The sequence below is a fragment of the Rhamphochromis longiceps genome, linkage group LG12, assembly GCF_057381845.1.
Source record: "Rhamphochromis longiceps isolate RC_006_pf linkage group LG12, R_longiceps_female_GT1.1, whole genome shotgun sequence".
NCBI classification, from domain to species: Eukaryota; Metazoa; Chordata; class Actinopteri; order Cichliformes; family Cichlidae; genus Rhamphochromis; species Rhamphochromis longiceps.
In genome coordinates this window covers 9,395,473-9,411,836 of record NC_140568.1, presented here as the reverse complement: position 1 = coordinate 9,411,836, position 16,364 = coordinate 9,395,473, and the positions used below count along the sequence as shown (strand labels likewise).

General features: G+C 40.3%; 2 protein-coding genes and 1 long non-coding RNA gene across 3 annotated transcripts; 2 read left to right on the top strand and 1 right to left on the bottom strand.

The window, feature by feature from the left end:
• The first annotated feature begins 3,709 nt into the window (after nt 1-3,709).
• Nucleotides 3,710-8,061, top strand: LOC146656863 (uncharacterized). The gene is made up of 4 exons (XM_085424639.1): nt 3,710-3,915; nt 5,808-6,532; nt 7,000-7,083; nt 7,169-8,061. Exons 1-4 carry the CDS (start codon nt 3,852-3,854, stop codon nt 7,172-7,174), a joined length of 879 nt encoding a protein of 292 aa, XP_085280765.1. The 5' UTR covers nt 3,710-3,851; the 3' UTR covers nt 7,175-8,061.
• Nucleotides 8,062-9,141: 1,080 nt separating this feature from the next.
• On the bottom strand, nt 9,142-11,226 carry LOC146656862 (dual specificity protein phosphatase 18-like). The gene has a single exon (XM_085424640.1). The coding sequence runs from the start codon at nt 11,224-11,226 to the stop codon at nt 10,555-10,557; it is 672 nt and encodes a 223-aa protein (XP_085280766.1). The 3' UTR covers nt 9,142-10,554.
• A 2,020-nt stretch (nt 11,227-13,246) lies between these two features.
• LOC146656861 (uncharacterized) lies at nt 13,247-16,040 on the top strand. The gene is made up of 3 exons (XR_014914187.1): nt 13,247-13,728; nt 14,202-14,686; nt 15,230-16,040. It is a non-coding gene; the product is annotated as an uncharacterized LOC146656861 (long non-coding RNA).
• Nucleotides 16,041-16,364: the final 324 nt, after the last annotated feature.

Genomic DNA, 16,364 nt, shown 5'->3' with positions numbered 1-16,364 from the left:
TATCTCAAGTCTGTCTTTTCAATGCTGTTTCTGGTCGTTTAACAAGGAGAAATTGCTTTAACGAGGTGATGTGGTTTGGATTAGCGTTCCTATAAAAAGTGACCACAGGGCATGACACTGTAGGTGTAGAAAATCACATTTAAAGACAAGTATGATTTATCAGGGCTGCATTTAAACTGGAGGGGGCAGCCAAACAAAAAACAAACACAGCTGTCATTTTTTTATGCCTACATTATCCTTCAGCGCTAACGTGAGAACGTCTTCAGCAAAACCCTCCTGACGGTGGCAAAGACTTTAATGTTTAATAAAGCAGAATTAGGCTAACCACACTGGAAAATGAGTGCCTGAGCCAGGGTAATGGAAATTTCAAGCCCGGTATAGACGCAAATAAAAAAATAATAGACATCTGCTCATTCTTGGAATGTGGCATCCCTCAACAATGACTAAAAAAAAAAAAAGCAGGTCAACCCTCCATCCCAGTGCACCGTACCCTACTCGGGCTCCCCTTTTTTCCTTTTGCACTTTTGCTGCATCTTTATTCACCGTTTGGCACACTGCTTAGGCTTTAATTAACTCAGAGGTAATGGGATGGAGCCCTTGGGACCTCATTAGGCATTTCAATTAGTGAAAAAATACACAAGGTAGGTTACAGTTTTTGGTGGCTTTGGAGATGAGTTTTTGGTGGCTTTGGAGATGGACCAATTATGTGGGAGCAGAGGGGGGGAGGCCGGCCAGGACGAGATAACTTGCAACCCCTCTATCTACCAATTTAACTTAAGCAAGATGTTACCTGCTGCAGGGAGCTGGGAAATGTTACTTTTTCACATGCATTTACATATAAAGAAGACTTAACAATAACACAGAGAACGATCTGTCTGTCTTAGCTGATTTTCTACATTCAGATGAAACATAAATAATCAATGACATTGTCACAGAAGCATCATCCATTTGCCGCCAGCAAAAAAAAAGGTGACCTGTGTCATATATATTTTTAAAATTCACTTTAAACATTGTTGTAAAACTGCAGAGCGGCGGGACTGAGGATGCGTTTCTGTTTGGGGCCTTATATAGTAGAGGCACCAAACTGTCAAGTGTGCCCTGCTGTTTTAAGCAATCATTAGGCACAATAAGCATTTGCTTGTTTGCCATTCTATCTTACATCATTCCAGACACAAACTGCTCGTGCTCTGATGCCACGGCTGCCTGCTCTGAGCCACCTCACCAATCCATCAGTGAAATTACAGGTAATGAGTTGTCAAAACAGTCAGCAAATCTGTCTCCTCGAGGCCATGCATGCAGCCCGGCGTTCAATTCTCCAAAGACAGTACCCCTATTATGAAGCCCAGTCTCTAAGTGAATAAGTTCATATGTGCAGGTAAATACATTTCCATACCCGTGCCTGCTTATTATTGTTATTTTTTAAATGTTAAATTGGTCTTGCTATATTGAAAGAAATATTTTTATTTAATCACACCATCCACTTGAAACCAAACAGAGGCTATCTTGCAGTCAGCATGTAACACACGGCTGTTTATCTCGAGTAACGTGTCTGGATGCTGCTCTGCTCAACATCTGCCATGTAAAGCACGAGGTCAGATTTAATACATGTTAATTTTTGCTCATTAAATTCCTCCAATCTCTTGCCAAGGTTCCTTTTTTGGGCCTTCCTTTGATCTTAAATTTATTCCAGGTTAACCGTTTGATACTTTACTTGCGTAATGCTGCCTCTAGATCTCTTATCTGAGAAGTCACTTAAACTGTGAGCTGCAGCACATTTAAGGCAAGGCCAGTGTTTATGCATGAGCATAATCAGGAAAAAAAAGCTGAACCTATATCTGCCATTGACTCTGTGACCTTATATTCCTACTAATTACAGGATGCTTCACATGCGGTTTCCCAAAGTGATATTAATTGATTGTTTCTGTAGCATTCACTGAGCTGAGCAAGCCTCAGCTGGCTCGTTTGTGAAGACAGGTATGGCTGGCTGTGAGCTTAAGAACCTCCGTAATGTATTATTCATACCCATTTGACCTTAAAGATGGAAATGCAAATGGATGTCAAGAATGAGAGGGATCATCGGACTTTTCAAATGTCAAATAGCCTGCCACAATTAAGACAAATTCATTACAAGAGCCTGAAGGTCTCCTGCACCCAACTGAGATGTAAAACACCTCTAATTAACATTTATATCATTATCTCAGAAACTGCTGAACATGTTCAGCTCCAAGGCCAGCGATATTGGTATTGTCATGGCTTTGTTTTGTGGTGTTTTATTTTGGCCATTGCTTACTAGAAGAAATGCTTTTCAATACCCTTTAAGCAAAGTTAACCTACATAGATAATGGCACAAGTAAAGTGTTTGTTTTTTTAAATTGCACTACATGCCAATACTGCCATCTGCTGATAAGGTGAAATGACACGCATGAAGGAAAAATATCAACAATGCCTACACTTAACCCGTGTGTGGCAGTATAACACAAACGAGACCCCCATCTCTTCTTCTATGGTGGATAAAAGACATTGAGAATAATAAACACAACTTTTTTTTCATGAGGTCAAATAGGCGTGCCCTAAATTTGTGTAATGTGTGTAATTTTAGTGGTTTCCACATAGCTTTTAAATTAAACCAAGTCGAGTAAAGACAGAGCTGCCTCGAACATCCCTGTCTTTATACATATATGGAATTAAATACAGTAATACCTGCAGGCATATTTGGAGGAAACGGGGGGATTTTCCTTTTCTCTGTTACAACAATGGTGAGACACTATGACTGGGAGCAGGACATGAAAAACTGTCCCTTAACCTATAGTGACACGTCTTTATCATAATTTAAGCACCAAAGATATTATAATTGATTATAAGTAAGCTGAAAAAAAAAGAAGCTATAAGTAAATAAAAATAATAAATATAAAATAACTGTATCTTGTATGGTCACCACTGTTAGCCACAGGTCCTGTGAAGCCTTTCTTTACAGAGTTTGCACGTTATCTACATCCCGGTACTCTGGCTTCCCCTAACAGTCTAAAGACATGCATGTGATTAGGTTAATTGGTCATTTAAAATTGCCCATAGGTGTGAATGTGAATGCTTTTCTGTGCCTGTGTTAGCCATACAAAAGATTGGCCCCGCCCACCCTGCGACCCTGAACTCGATAAGTGGAAGAAAATAGACGGATTGACTTTAAAAAAGAGAGAGAAATACAGATTAGTGTTAGTGTCTGTTAATATGGCTTTCCAACAAAAGAAGCAAGGCGAGGTGCACATGTTTGATGACACTGAAAGGTTTTTCTATTGTAACACCTCATTTGAACGTGTCAAATCTCGCCCCACAACTACCCCACCCCCGCAAAAACAAACAAACAAAAAACAAAACAAAAGCAAACCCAACTTAAACAAGCAGATCCACTTTGGTAGTGAGCTGAGACGAAATAAAATCATAATATTGAATCAAAAAATACAAAAGTATAATGATTTCGTGCCGTATACTACCATAGATGGGCTCTAGAGATTCAGCGGTGTCACAGGCTGAGCTGGGCAGCTGAAATGATAAAACTGCACAATAAGAAGGACGTGAAAGTAATGAAACCACAATCGCCACGCTTTCTCCGTCAGCACGTTCTTGTTATAAAAGCATGTAGCCTCTAGGTGGCACTAAACTTCACTCACGTGTTTACAATCGCAGAAGAAGAGAAATGCCAGCTCGTACACGGAAGCAGGCCGGATCTGTCAAACCTCTTGAACCTGTCGGCCTGCGTTTGTCAGCTCGGATTGCGTCGTGAGCTCTGAGAAGACGCAGCTGAAATTAGACGGATTCGGGTCGCGTTTCTTTGGCGTGTGGACACAGCCGACACGATGAGGACGGCTTTGCTGCTGCTCACTATATCTGCAATATTCCTGTGTTTCAGCTCCATCGGAGGTGAGTCGAGTTTTGTTTTTGCGTTTTTATTTGGCTTTAGGCCTGCGTTGGTTGAGCACTTATGGAATTCCCCACAATCCCTGATAAAGATGATAGACGATATATGTCAAAACAGTCCTTTTTTTTAAATGGAGAAAGGAGAATAGACTGATTTACACCACTGTAGAAATAAATAAATAAAAAGAATAATAAAACAATAAAATGAGTAATAAAAACTCGTATATATTGCCACGTTAATGTGTTGACATTTTTTAAAACTGTAAATTTTAATGTTTTATTTTTATTTTTAATTGCATAATAGGTGCTATTTATTCTGTTTAGTTTTTTATTTGAGCTTTTTCTGTTATTTTAATAATCTTGACTTTTTCCTCATCCTCCTTGAGCAGTCGGTCCGGTTTAACAGGTTGGCTCACAGGTGTTACGTGAATAGGATATCCTTCTGCTTCTTAAGAGCTTGGGAGGGATTGCGCTCATCCAGTCTCCTTTTCCTTCACCGCTTCACTTTTGCGATATAATTAACTTATTGTGATCTCTTGCAGGGGAATGTGTACTTGTGCTGTACTCTACTATACACATCTGTGCATAATATTCCCTGTCTTTACAGTGAATATAGCAAAATATGGATTCACATACAAGGTTTTCACCGTAATCTGGCGTAATTCCTCCCAACTGGAGGCCAACTGACACAGGCGATATATCCATACCAATATTTGGTTATGATTTAAAAACCCCGACAATATTCGGATATATTGGCCAATATATATAGTTTATTTTTCAGACACATGAAACTTAAAGAGATTTCCCTGACATTTGTTATGCACTTATTTGTTTACTCGCCTAAGCTCTGCCTGACGTTGCTTGTTGATTTTGTGGTACCTGTTGCCAACAGGGAAGTTGTAGACTGCCCTTTAGTTGGCAAACAATGCAACATTAAGACTCCTAACACGATTAAAGGGTGTTTCTACCTTTTTCTTCTTTACTTTCTTTAATCAACCTTTATAACAGGATAGGTGGAGTGCCAGTATCGGCTGATAATATTGACCCACCAATAAATCAGTTGGTCTCTACTACATATATTTCCAAACCTGCTGGATAAAACTGTGGACACTGTTGGATCATTTTGTCCGTAGCATAATGTTAAGAAAATTACTCATGAATTATAACTTATTGTACAGATCTACATTCTTTTAGTAAAAAAAATCTCAGCATTATTTATCTGTTAATCATGGTCTGCACCACTGATCCACACAAGTCATGTGACCAAATACTAATGGCATATAGTGTTCACTCTGCTGATTATTGGCCCAGTTGAAAATCAGGATGATAAAAAATACTGGATTCCTAGTGCGTGTTGCTTATATCTTTGTGTTTTTGTATGATTTTGTAGTCAACCTAACAAATTAATGAGGTCAGCTGACATATTGTAGCCCACTGACCTTTTGCTTTGCATAGTGGGTAATCCAGCCTTGATAACTGGTGTATTAGTCCTATAGTAGTAGGTCTACGCAGTATGTCACATATGTAAGCAAATGTACTCAAAGTGTCAGTGGTCACTGTCACAGTCTAGTATTATCCACGTCTGCTATATTGTCCTTTGATTTCTGGAATGTTTTGCTGCCAATCTTTTTCATGGCAGACATGATTCAATTATGTAATTGAGTAATCCCATTTAATGTAATCACTTGGAGGAAGCTGACAAGAAAAATGTTACGAAGATATCGGGAGAGAAGAGAAAAATAGATTAAATAATATTTCAGAGGTTTGCACTGGAAGAAATAAGTAGTGAGGATAAACAAGCAGATGTGCATGTAATGTAATAAATAGTTAATTCAAAATCCCAGTTAACACATTTAACATTCCATTAATACTGAGGCTCTTGTTTTTGTATTCAGCACAGGGTGAAGTCTCCCCAGATGCAAAAAGCCCACCAGTAAAAGATACAAATGGAACAGATCAATCTCAGTCAAGCGTGTCTGGTAACCACACCGGAAAGGCGGCTAACGTATCAAAACCTGAAGAGTCACTAAGCTCACCTACGAAGGGTGTGAGTACATCAGCTGAACAGCCCAAGGCGGTCGAGAAAAATCCGGAAAGCGCAGGAATTGAAACAGATACACAGAATCAAACTGAAAAACAACAGAAGGATGGAAATGATGAGCACGATGGAAAACAGGATTCTGGTCCGCAAACCCAAGGGAAAAACAAGCTGCCCAATAAGACAGATGGGCAAACCAACCAAGCGGAGCCTGAAACCAAAGACAAAGAAGAAGTAAGTCCACAAGCCCAAGCTCCTACAGAAAACGATTCTAAAAAAAAGCCAATTGAAAGCACATCCACAGAGAAACTTAAAGATGAATTGAGCACCATGGAGGAATTCCAAGGAGGTGATGTAGACGAGGACGATGGGATAGATGACAATGAGGAAACACCAAACCATGCTAATGGCGAAGAGCAAGGAAAGGATGGTGTGGAGCAGACTAAAAGAAAAGAGGTGAAAGTTCCATACGACCCATCCAAAATGATGGAAAACGGGGAAAGCAGCCATTTCTTTGCCTACCTCGTTTCTGCAGCTGTGCTGGTGGCAGTGCTCTACATCACTTACCACAACAAGCGCAAGGTACTTTTGCTGTTAGACCGGCTTGATGTCCCAAGTCTTGTACCCAAATACACACATAGAAAAAGATTTTTTTTTTTAATTTAACTTTAAAGTTTGACTCTGGTGTTTAAACTAACATAAACTGCACCTTGAACCTTGAGCCTAAAATATATTTGGCACCTGTGGTTGCCTTTTGAGGCGCAGGTCATTTCCTGTGTAGAACACACACAACAATTACGTTGAGAGTTGTGTAAATTTCTCCACTGAGCTTAAGGAAAGAAACACATTTCCCAGCTGTTCTGGTTTAATGCTGAAAACCACTTTTACATTAGCTAAAGCTTTTTTTTTTTTTTTTTTTAACTTAGTTGTCCATTAATGTGTAGCACACTCAGTTCTAACATTGGCTAGCTTAACTATCCTTATTTTGAAAATCAGACATCTTACAGCAGTCCAAACCAGACTTGCCTGATCTTTTTTTTCGCCACCAGATAATCGCCTTTGTTTTGGAAGGAAAGCAATCCAGAGCCGCACGTCGACCTAAGTCCACAGAATACCAAAAATTGCAACAGCAGGTGAGTGACTTTTATAAAGAAATACATTTCTCTGCGGCTCTTTTCAAGAAATGTTGTAACTTTTCGATTCTTTCTTTTCTTTCAGATTTGATCTCAAGCCAGCTGTTGGCTGTTTGAAATGAAGGAGTGCAGATACCGGTGTTCGATATATTACTGAAGTACTCTGGGTTACACCTCGGGTTAAATGAACATTCTTCTATTTTGGACCTTTTTAGATGTTTATTGCATGACTATGCAGGTGACACGATTTGCCTTATTGAGGGAATGGGGGAAGTGCAATGAAGGTAAAATAGGCATGCCGTTTTTGCACTTGTGTCATTATTTCACTTGTAGTTTGGCCTGACAAAGGTCCTTGCTCAGGATGTTGAAGTAGCAAATTCCAGCCTTACTCTTAAATAAGCCATCTGAATCGTTGTAAAATACTGTAATGTGCTTTTTATTTGCGGTTGTTAAAAATGTCTTTTAGAGTTTAAAAAATACATCAAGATTTCATTAAGATGTAAAAGTGTCATATTGGAGGTCAGACTCTGCAGTGTAGGCCATGTGAATGTTGTAACAACCGTAATCCAGAAGGAGGTAATGGCTTAAATATAACCATGGAAGAAGGAAAAGTCACTGCTCTCATATCTGCATGCTAAATACAGCCACAGCCTGGCACAAATATCGGAAAGCACATCTTTGCTTTTAAGGTGGAATGTAGAATCAATGAGGACTACAAAGTTAGTGTGTGGTGATTGTGTAAACAGTGTTTTATAGCAGTTTCCCAAATATAACTTCATTACCAGACTTGTTATTAGAGGTTGCTCCTTATTAAACTGTTCTACCTACGCTAAATCACCCTATGTGGGCAGCAGCTCATTGATGCACCGGTACAATATTACAATGTTTACGATAAACTGATTGCAGAACAGAATCTGACATTTGAAAGTTAAAAAAGACACTTTGATGGTTAATTTAAAAAAAAAAAAAAAATTAAAACCATCTTTTTTTTTTTCGTTTTTGTTTGTAAGACTTTCTAAGCGGGCGTTCGCGTGAACTTTTTTCCATTTGTTCAAGACTACTTAAGTGCACGATTAGCGATGCGCTGCTTAAGGCTGGAATCTATATTTATTAACACTAAGCTGGCTGTAGGTTTGTGTTGGATGCAGAGATGAACGTACTGTCAATGCTGTGATGCAAACTCGTGGCATAAAGGGAGCAACCGTATGATGGCCGACTACTCCTTTTTAAAAATTGAGACTTGTCTTAGGTTTACTGGGTGCGCATGCTAATCTCTTATTTCAGACAGTATGTCGAGACGACCAGTCTTTTTCAAAGTGGTGTTTAAAGATCTGAAATCTATCCATCATGTCTGTGGTTTAGAAGAATATTTTTACGTTGTACCACTACATGTGTGTCTCGGGGATGACCACTTAAATATAAAGATTTCACATTTACTCTGTAACAGATGTGTGTTTATGTTTAAAAGAAATGACAGACTTGTGCCAAGTTGTGAATGAGTTTTACTGTGATCCGTGGCGTCGCTCAGATATTGTACCCGTTTTCCTCAGTTTCCTCGCTGTTCGTTGCAGGTGGCGGGCACGTAAAGCTAATTGTGTAAGAAATAGAGCTGTTTTCTTTTGACTTAAGGAATCCCATATTATGGTATGAAAATGTATATTTTTATTAAAGAATTAAGTGAAATTATCTTTTTTTTGTTTTGTTTAATGAAGCACTGTAATTAGCTAGAAAACATCATGGCCATGTAGACTTTATTTCTCTGTTGTAAGGAGTGACTGTCCATTTAAAAAATAAAAACACAAAGAACAATAAAAAGAAGCTTTCTTGCTCATTAGGGTGAGAGGTGAGCCAGCTCAGTTGTATGCTTATTGGAAAAGAAATGCTTTTTCTACTGTCTTGTCTCAGTTGAGTCGGACTTGTTAACAGCCTTCAGTGTCACAGCTCTTATTTTGACTTTGAGAGTAAAAAGTATCAAAGCATTAATGTTAAATAGTTCAGTTAGCAACGCTGTGAATGCAGGACTTTAACTTTTATCTAAATGTACAATTGATCCACATAAAAAGTATACAAAGAGTTTATTGGAGTTTCTGAACATTTTTAAAAGCAAAGTGAGTGTTGAATCAGAGCTTCCACCTGAGCCCTCAGAGTCAGCTGACTTTGTTTTTCATGCATAAACTTTCTAGATTATTATTATTATTATTGTTATTATGAACATTCTGAGTTACAGGGTCTCAAAGTACATAATCTGATATCTGACATGAGTCTCCCAGCACTTTTGATCCCTCCCCTTTACATACATGAGATGGCCACATTAAACTTTCAGAGTTGAAAAACGTATTTAAGCTCAGATCCAAGACCACAAACAAACTATTTTCAAATCAGTGACGCAGAATAACAGAAACAAGAACCGATAACCTGGATGTTTTTCTGATGACTCATCTCCCCCCCCCAAAAGTACAATGTGTAAACTTTACATTTTAATAATAATAATGCATTTATATAGCGCTTTTCGGGGCCCTCAAAGCGCTTTACAATACCACTATTCATTCACTCACTGGTGGAGGCAAGCTACAGTTGTAGCCACAGCTGCCCTGGGGCAGACTGACAAGCGAGGCTGCCATATCGCGCCATCGGCCCCTCTGGCCAACACCAGTAGGCGGTAGGTGAAGTGTCTTGCCCAAGGACACAACGACCGAGACAGTCTGAGCTGGGACTCGAACCGGCAACCTTCCGGTTACAAGACAAACTGCCAACTCTTTGAGCCACGATTTTGATACTAGGATCATCTTCCAGCAATGATTCCTTATGACTCAAGAGAATTTCATGGCTGCCATTTTTCTTCGATCAGTATCATCTGAACTTAATAGTTCAGATGATACTATTTGCCTTATTGAGGGATTTGGTTAATTTTATGTGGAATAACTCAATGAGAATAGCAATCACTCATTTATTCTGTTGTATTTTATAAACTTTGAATCCTTTAATATGACATCCTGTAATTTTTCAGATAAATGTTGTGGTAAAACAACATACCACAACATTTATCATTAACAGACAGTGGAGCAGCATTTAGTCACATTGAGTAGAAGCCTACTACAAGCCTATCTTTAGAGCTCCCATTCATGACAAACGTGTTGTGGTAAATCTCACTCTCACTGGATGTTTGAGCATTTTGCAGAATGATGGAGGGTTTATATCTGCAAGCGGTTCCTGAGCTCACCAAAAATCTCACATAATCAAGCAAGAGGTGGCCAAATGCACCATGGGAAAACCACGGCAGGCATAAATTATACAGTAGCTCACTGTTACTCTGCACAACTGCCCATTATTATGAGGGCCTGGAGGGAACGCATTCACTGTTTATGCTTCCTTTCAAGGCTGCACAGGATTTTACAGTTAAGGCCAGCACACTGCAGATCATTGTGAAATTATGTCCCACTTTCCCACCACACACAAAGAAGCGTGCTTCCCTCACAGTGGCATCATATTCCTGGCCTCCTCTTCATAAATGTCAGGTATCTCTCCCATGGATGAGGACACCATGCGGACAGAGTTGCAACCACGAAGCCCGCCCTCATACTGGATGAGCTGTTTCCAGAACCCGTTATTGGGTCTCACGACAGGGCGACAGGTCCTGACCCAGCCGTGGGCCTCTAGGAGGCTCACGCCGCGGTGCTTCATTAGGTAAGCCATGCACAGGGCTGCGGAGCGGCTCACCCCGGCGTTGCAGTGCACCAGCGTGCGGCCGCTGCTCTCCGCTGTAACCTGGATTTTATCCGCCACCTCGTCAAAGTGATCGCTGAGTCGAGAGACCGGGGTATCAGAGACCGGGATGTGGAAGTACTCCACCCCTGGAGGGGGCGAGACGCTGCCCTTTTTCTCAGTGACGTTGATGATGCAGGTTATCCCGCAGCCAGTCACCTGGCGGGGATCACCGGCCGCTCGGGCATTACTCAGGTAAAGACAGTCGGTGACTCGGCACAGACCCGAGAGAGCCGACGGAGCTGGCTGATGCATGGATAACGTCACATTCAGCGATGCTTCACAGTTTGTTCCTTTCCATGATACTAATCGCGCCAGTGCGCGCACGGCTGGGGCAGCGAGGTACATGCAGTGGTACGGCGACTCAGGAAGGCCAAACATCTGTGAGCGCGCAAGCTGGCGCCTCCAGCTGGATGGGGGTTTTATCAAGTGGATACCAAGGTCGAATTAATGAAATGTAAATACCCTTTCTTAGTGACGTACTAGGCAGCTTTATACTGACAGCTATGCAGTGGGTTTAAAGTGTGATCACAATTCAAATAACCTACACTGTGAAAACAAACAAACAAACAAACAAACGTTAAACATCCCAGTTTTAATGAATCATCAACGTTATGATTATCATGTAAATGACTTTTTAAAAAAATCAAGATTTGCTGTGTGGCCTCAGTAATTGAACCCAAAGTGCAGGACTGGGAACAAAAGGCATAAAACTGAAAAAACAGCTTTATTGCTACACTCCAACAAAAGCACAAAGATAAGCAGGCACCCAGGACACAGCTCAGAGAGGACTGAGACAACATCTGCTCACAAAGGATAACAAGGGTACAAGCAACAGGTAAGAGGACAGCTCAAACTAATAACAGATAATAAGTGTGTGGGAGTAGAATCAAAGCGAAAGCACACGACGAGAGACTATCAAAATAAGACAGGAAATAACCAGCACTGAGACCAGGACTGAGACATGAATTTGACAAAGAGATAGAAGATAAACGAGAATGGGAATGCAAAATGGAGATTAATAAACCTTTCACCAACTAAAGCAATCAGGGAACTAAAGGCACAGAAAACAACTGGACTTTAAGTTTCATGAAGATGTTTCCTTCATGAAACTTAAAGTCCAAGAAGCTCTTGGATGAGAGATGAAACATTTTCACGAAACGTAAAGAAGTCCAGTGAGTTTTTTCCCCCCCAAGCTCCTTAGTCTACCATGACCTGGAAAACTGAGACATACAGAACAGAAAACAGGATCATCACCCCCCCCCCCCCCCCCCCCCCACACACACACACACACACAAAGCAAACATGAAAACTCTAAATTTAAAGATAATGTAATTTTAAGTTTATTTAAATGCTTAAGTGACTGCTGTGGTTTTGAAAGCAACTCATTCTTGCTTCTTGTCAGGTCTCTCAGACTAATCTTCCTCCTCAGTAAGTGGAATGCAGCCCAGTTGAACTGAGATCAGCTGATTAACTCAGCCAGTCAAGAATGTTCCAGGTCCTGATCCAGAAAAGCAGCATTTTATTTAGTTGGCAGGAAAATCAAGAGTAAAAGCCAGTGTCCCGCTTCCACCGGCAGCCCAGGAGATCCAACCCCTGGCAGAACCACATTCTTTGGGTCAGGATCTTTGTCCCCGTCTACATATGTTCCTCTTTCTAAAGCTTTTCTCTTTGATAGACACTATTTGTTTCATCCGTTTACCACTTCACCGGTTTTGTTCTTCTTGTTTTATGGAAACTTTTCATTTCTTTTTCTGAGAATTATCGGAGGTTAACAGCTTGTATCGGATTCTCTTTTATGCTCATGATTGATAACACACAGCCTAATGTTGTTCCAGTTTGAGATTTTTACAACTTGTTTCCATTTTTCCCATTGATTTGCTCTGAAATAATTAAGCCCTTTAATTAATAATACCTGAAAATTAAGGCTAAATTAAACTACGTTTGTGGCAATTTCTCGCTTAAATCTGATTAATGTGAGCTCTTTTGCTCATGAACTAAAATCAAGATAATAGCTAGGTGTCTGAAAAAGTATTTAGTTGGCAATTGTCCAGTTTTTTTTAAGAGCTTTTATTATTTGCTGAGATTTACTGGTAAACTTGGCATTTTTAGTCGAGTACCCGCTATTTGAAATTGAATGTGTTGAATCACAGCACCGAGAAGATAAGAAATATTGTTCAAACACCAGTTTGGATGAGTGAATGAAAAGCAGGCGAAAGAAGAGGTGTGAGATTATGCGTGTGTACGTGTAGAAAGCACCTAACAATGAAGAAACATCAACCACTGGTTATGTTACAGTAAGCAGAATCATAGCACTGTAGTGTGCCTTGATTTGAGGTGGTTGCATGCAGGCCTTGCTGGTGGTGCCTGCAGGCAGTCCTCTCGTTGCCCGGGAAACACAGATGGTGGATGAAGGGGGCGCATACAAAAGACCATAAACCTGTGGCAGCAGCTGGAGACCGAGACCAGCGATTAATTCAGGTCTGCGCGCTGAGTGAAAGAAGTTACTGTTCTCATTAATACCCTCCGCTCATGTTCTTTGTCCCGAGGCTTCCGACTCCACTTTATCCTATTTTCCGTGGACTGGACTCCCGTCAGTGCGCAGCTGTTGTTGGCACTCCCACATCTGCTTCTCTCCGCTCGGCAGCCATATAGAGAGGACGCACAGCCGCGGTTCGTGTTAGTAGCGTGCTGCCACTCGATCCAACCAGCCTTTCAGTGCGGGCGTAATCACTGCGCACACACACGACGCCTGTTTTCCCGTCTGATCGGCTTGCGGTCAGCCTGGTAGAGGAAGACGAAGAAAGCAGAAAAAAAGGCGAAGAAGGAGCGATCTTTTCTTATCGTTTGGTGACAGGTGGACGTGGATCCCGGAGATCACTGGTAGGAAAAAAAAAATAGATAATTTATTTCCAATTATTCTGCTCTTCCGTTGCATTCAACTTTTACCCCCCTCTATCCCTCCCAATCCTTTAATAAGATCTATGTTTTTAGGCAAACACTAACTCCTTTAATCCCTCCAGTTGAGGGCCTAGATTATAGAGAATATGTCTTGTAGGTTGTAGGGTGTATACTCGTTTACCATAGAATATGAAAAATAATCTTGTAGTTATTTTTAATCTCAATACATCTCTCAATACAGCAGGATGCAACCTACCCTATATGTCTTTAATCTGCAGAGAACAAGCTGTAGTCATTATTTTTGCACTGATTTGCCAAGAGCAATGTCAAATAGTCCCAGCCTTAACTTAGATCTTCTAATATTAGAGTCACATCTAATATGAAGTATATATGAAGTATATACATAGTATATAGTATATAGACAAGTCCATTTGACTCAGTATTTTGCCTTTTAGGTACTCCCTGTGGATTCATCCACAGCGCTGCAGACAGAGACACACAGGATGCTGGGAGGATCCAGAAGGGAACCAACAGCAGGACAGGTTATGTGTACAGACTGGATTGTCGTCATTATCATCTCTAGGGAGGTCACACGGAAATTTAATAGCATTACTCAGTCATTTAGATAACTGATATTACTGACTCCTATCCTAAGTGACTCATATGTTTTTACAGTGGGTGTTTTTCAGTCCACCGTGTCTGATACTAAATATAAAGCAGTAAAAAGAAACAAAAAAAAAAAGATGAAAGAACAACCAGTACCTGGGGGATCTTGTGAGGACAGTTGGGTTGTGTCCCACTTTTTTCTGCTGCTTTGTGTTGTGTGCTCTTCTCCAGTTACATCGATGGAAAAAGCAGATTGTTGGGGGGGCTCGACAGGACTTCATTGTACTCCCGGTGGCTTCGCTCCATTGCCCTCTACTGTGCTGCGTATGGACTGGTACAGGATCTAGCCACAGATTTATACCACTGACTTTTATTCCTCCACATTCACTTTTATGTTGTACACAGTGACTTCTTATATAAGTGCCGATGAATATAAAATACAGAGCCAGTTTTTTATGGACTCAGTCATGCTTTTGTGTGAGTGTATGTCTCTGTGTGTTTGTGTTAAGCCTCTATGCTGGCACAGAGGACAGATAAATGAAGACCAGATAGAACGTGGGAGATCAGTTATGTGCTTAATCACTGACATTTATTATTATTATCATTATTATTATGCTTGCTATATGGTACTTTTCTCATGATTATGGTTAAGAGGTGAGATAAACCACAAATTGGATCATGTGACCAAATCATATTAGCATAATCTGCCCCTCGGGTGATTTTATTCAAGATTTTTGTAGAAAAGGAAATATTTGTCAATATTTTTCAAACCAGTACAAAACTATATCTTTGTAATCATGCCATCATTCGCTATATCTATATTATTTTATACTACACTATACCATCCTAATTCCCTTTATTGTGACTTGTCTTGCAGCGATGACCACATGGTGCCATTTTCCCTGCCCTGCACCTTCAGAAGAGCGAGTCCGTGTTCCAGTGTTTCCCTACTGAGAGATGACTTCTGCTTTTGCAAATCAGTGAAAACAGTAGTTCACTTGTTGCTTCGTGGTCAACATCAGTGTGCTCAGATTTAGCAGGGAGATATTTCATGGGTGTTGTACAGAATAATTTGATACAGTTTTTTTTTCTTTTGTAAGTAATAAGCGCGTCCTGGCCCGTTCTCTGACTTTATTTTGCTGTTCAAAAACAGTGACGCGTGCGGTGACCTCTACTCTTTCTAACCCTCTGATGGTTTCTTCCTATATAAGATACTTCAGTCAAAGCGAGCAGTGTTTCACCAAGACTCTATTTTGTGTCTTTTCATAGCTGGAGTTTACTCTGACAGATTTGTGCAAAGCTCTGATATTTGAAAAAAAAAAAAAAAAAGCTGCTAAATTGTGTGAAAATGACAAGTTCCCAATGTGCCATTCACACAGTATGTTTTTGTTTGTGTGGAAACCTCTAAAGTTGATCACACTTGTGTGTGTGTGTGTGTGTTACGGGAGTGTCTACGTGAGTGCACGTGTTTCTTTGCATGTACCCTGTACATATGTCTGCATGTGTCTCTTATCAGTCAGATGAAATGTATTTGTAACGGGCCTGAAGCTAAAAGCTGCTTTACTGTGGTTTTTGTTTTCACAGCTGCACACTCAATAACAGGCCTATATTCTTTTAGCCACTGGATGTACCAGATAAGGGATAAAACAACATTTACAAATGGTTCTTAGCATTTGTTACAACCTCACTGAAGTAGCAGTTATTATGCTGATTTAGATCACAAGGATGCCATTGGAAATTAATGGTCTGTAGTTTTCTAAACGATGCCCGCTGGCATTAATTAAGTTGTCCCGATGCCTGCAGTCCTATCATTTCACACTGAAGCCAATTTCAGCAAATGCTAATAATTATGCGTAAATAGATTTTTACCCACATCTGGGTTGTACTAACAGTATCTCACTAATCTCTAACAGTACTAATATATGTGCTAACAGTTGGAGGATTACTAACCTGTATTGAGAATGCTGTTGGCTGGCATTTCTAACCCTAACTTGACTAACCCTCTGCTTTCT

Excerpts from the sequence above, each read along its gene's own strand:
- LOC146656862 (XM_085424640.1), bottom strand. The coding sequence starts at position 11,226 with ATGTTTGGCCTTCCTGAGTCGCCGTACCACTGCATGTACCTCGCTGCC.
- LOC146656863 (XM_085424639.1), top strand. The coding sequence starts at position 3,852 with ATGAGGACGGCTTTGCTGCTGCTCACTATATCTGCAATATTCCTGTGT. Across the intron at positions 3,916-5,807 it reads GTGTTTCAGCTCCATCGGAG|CACAGGGTGAAGTCTCCCCA; the intron begins GTGAGTCGAGTT and ends TTTTGTATTCAG. Across the intron at positions 6,533-6,999 it reads CTTACCACAACAAGCGCAAG|ATAATCGCCTTTGTTTTGGA; the intron begins GTACTTTTGCTG and ends TTTCGCCACCAG.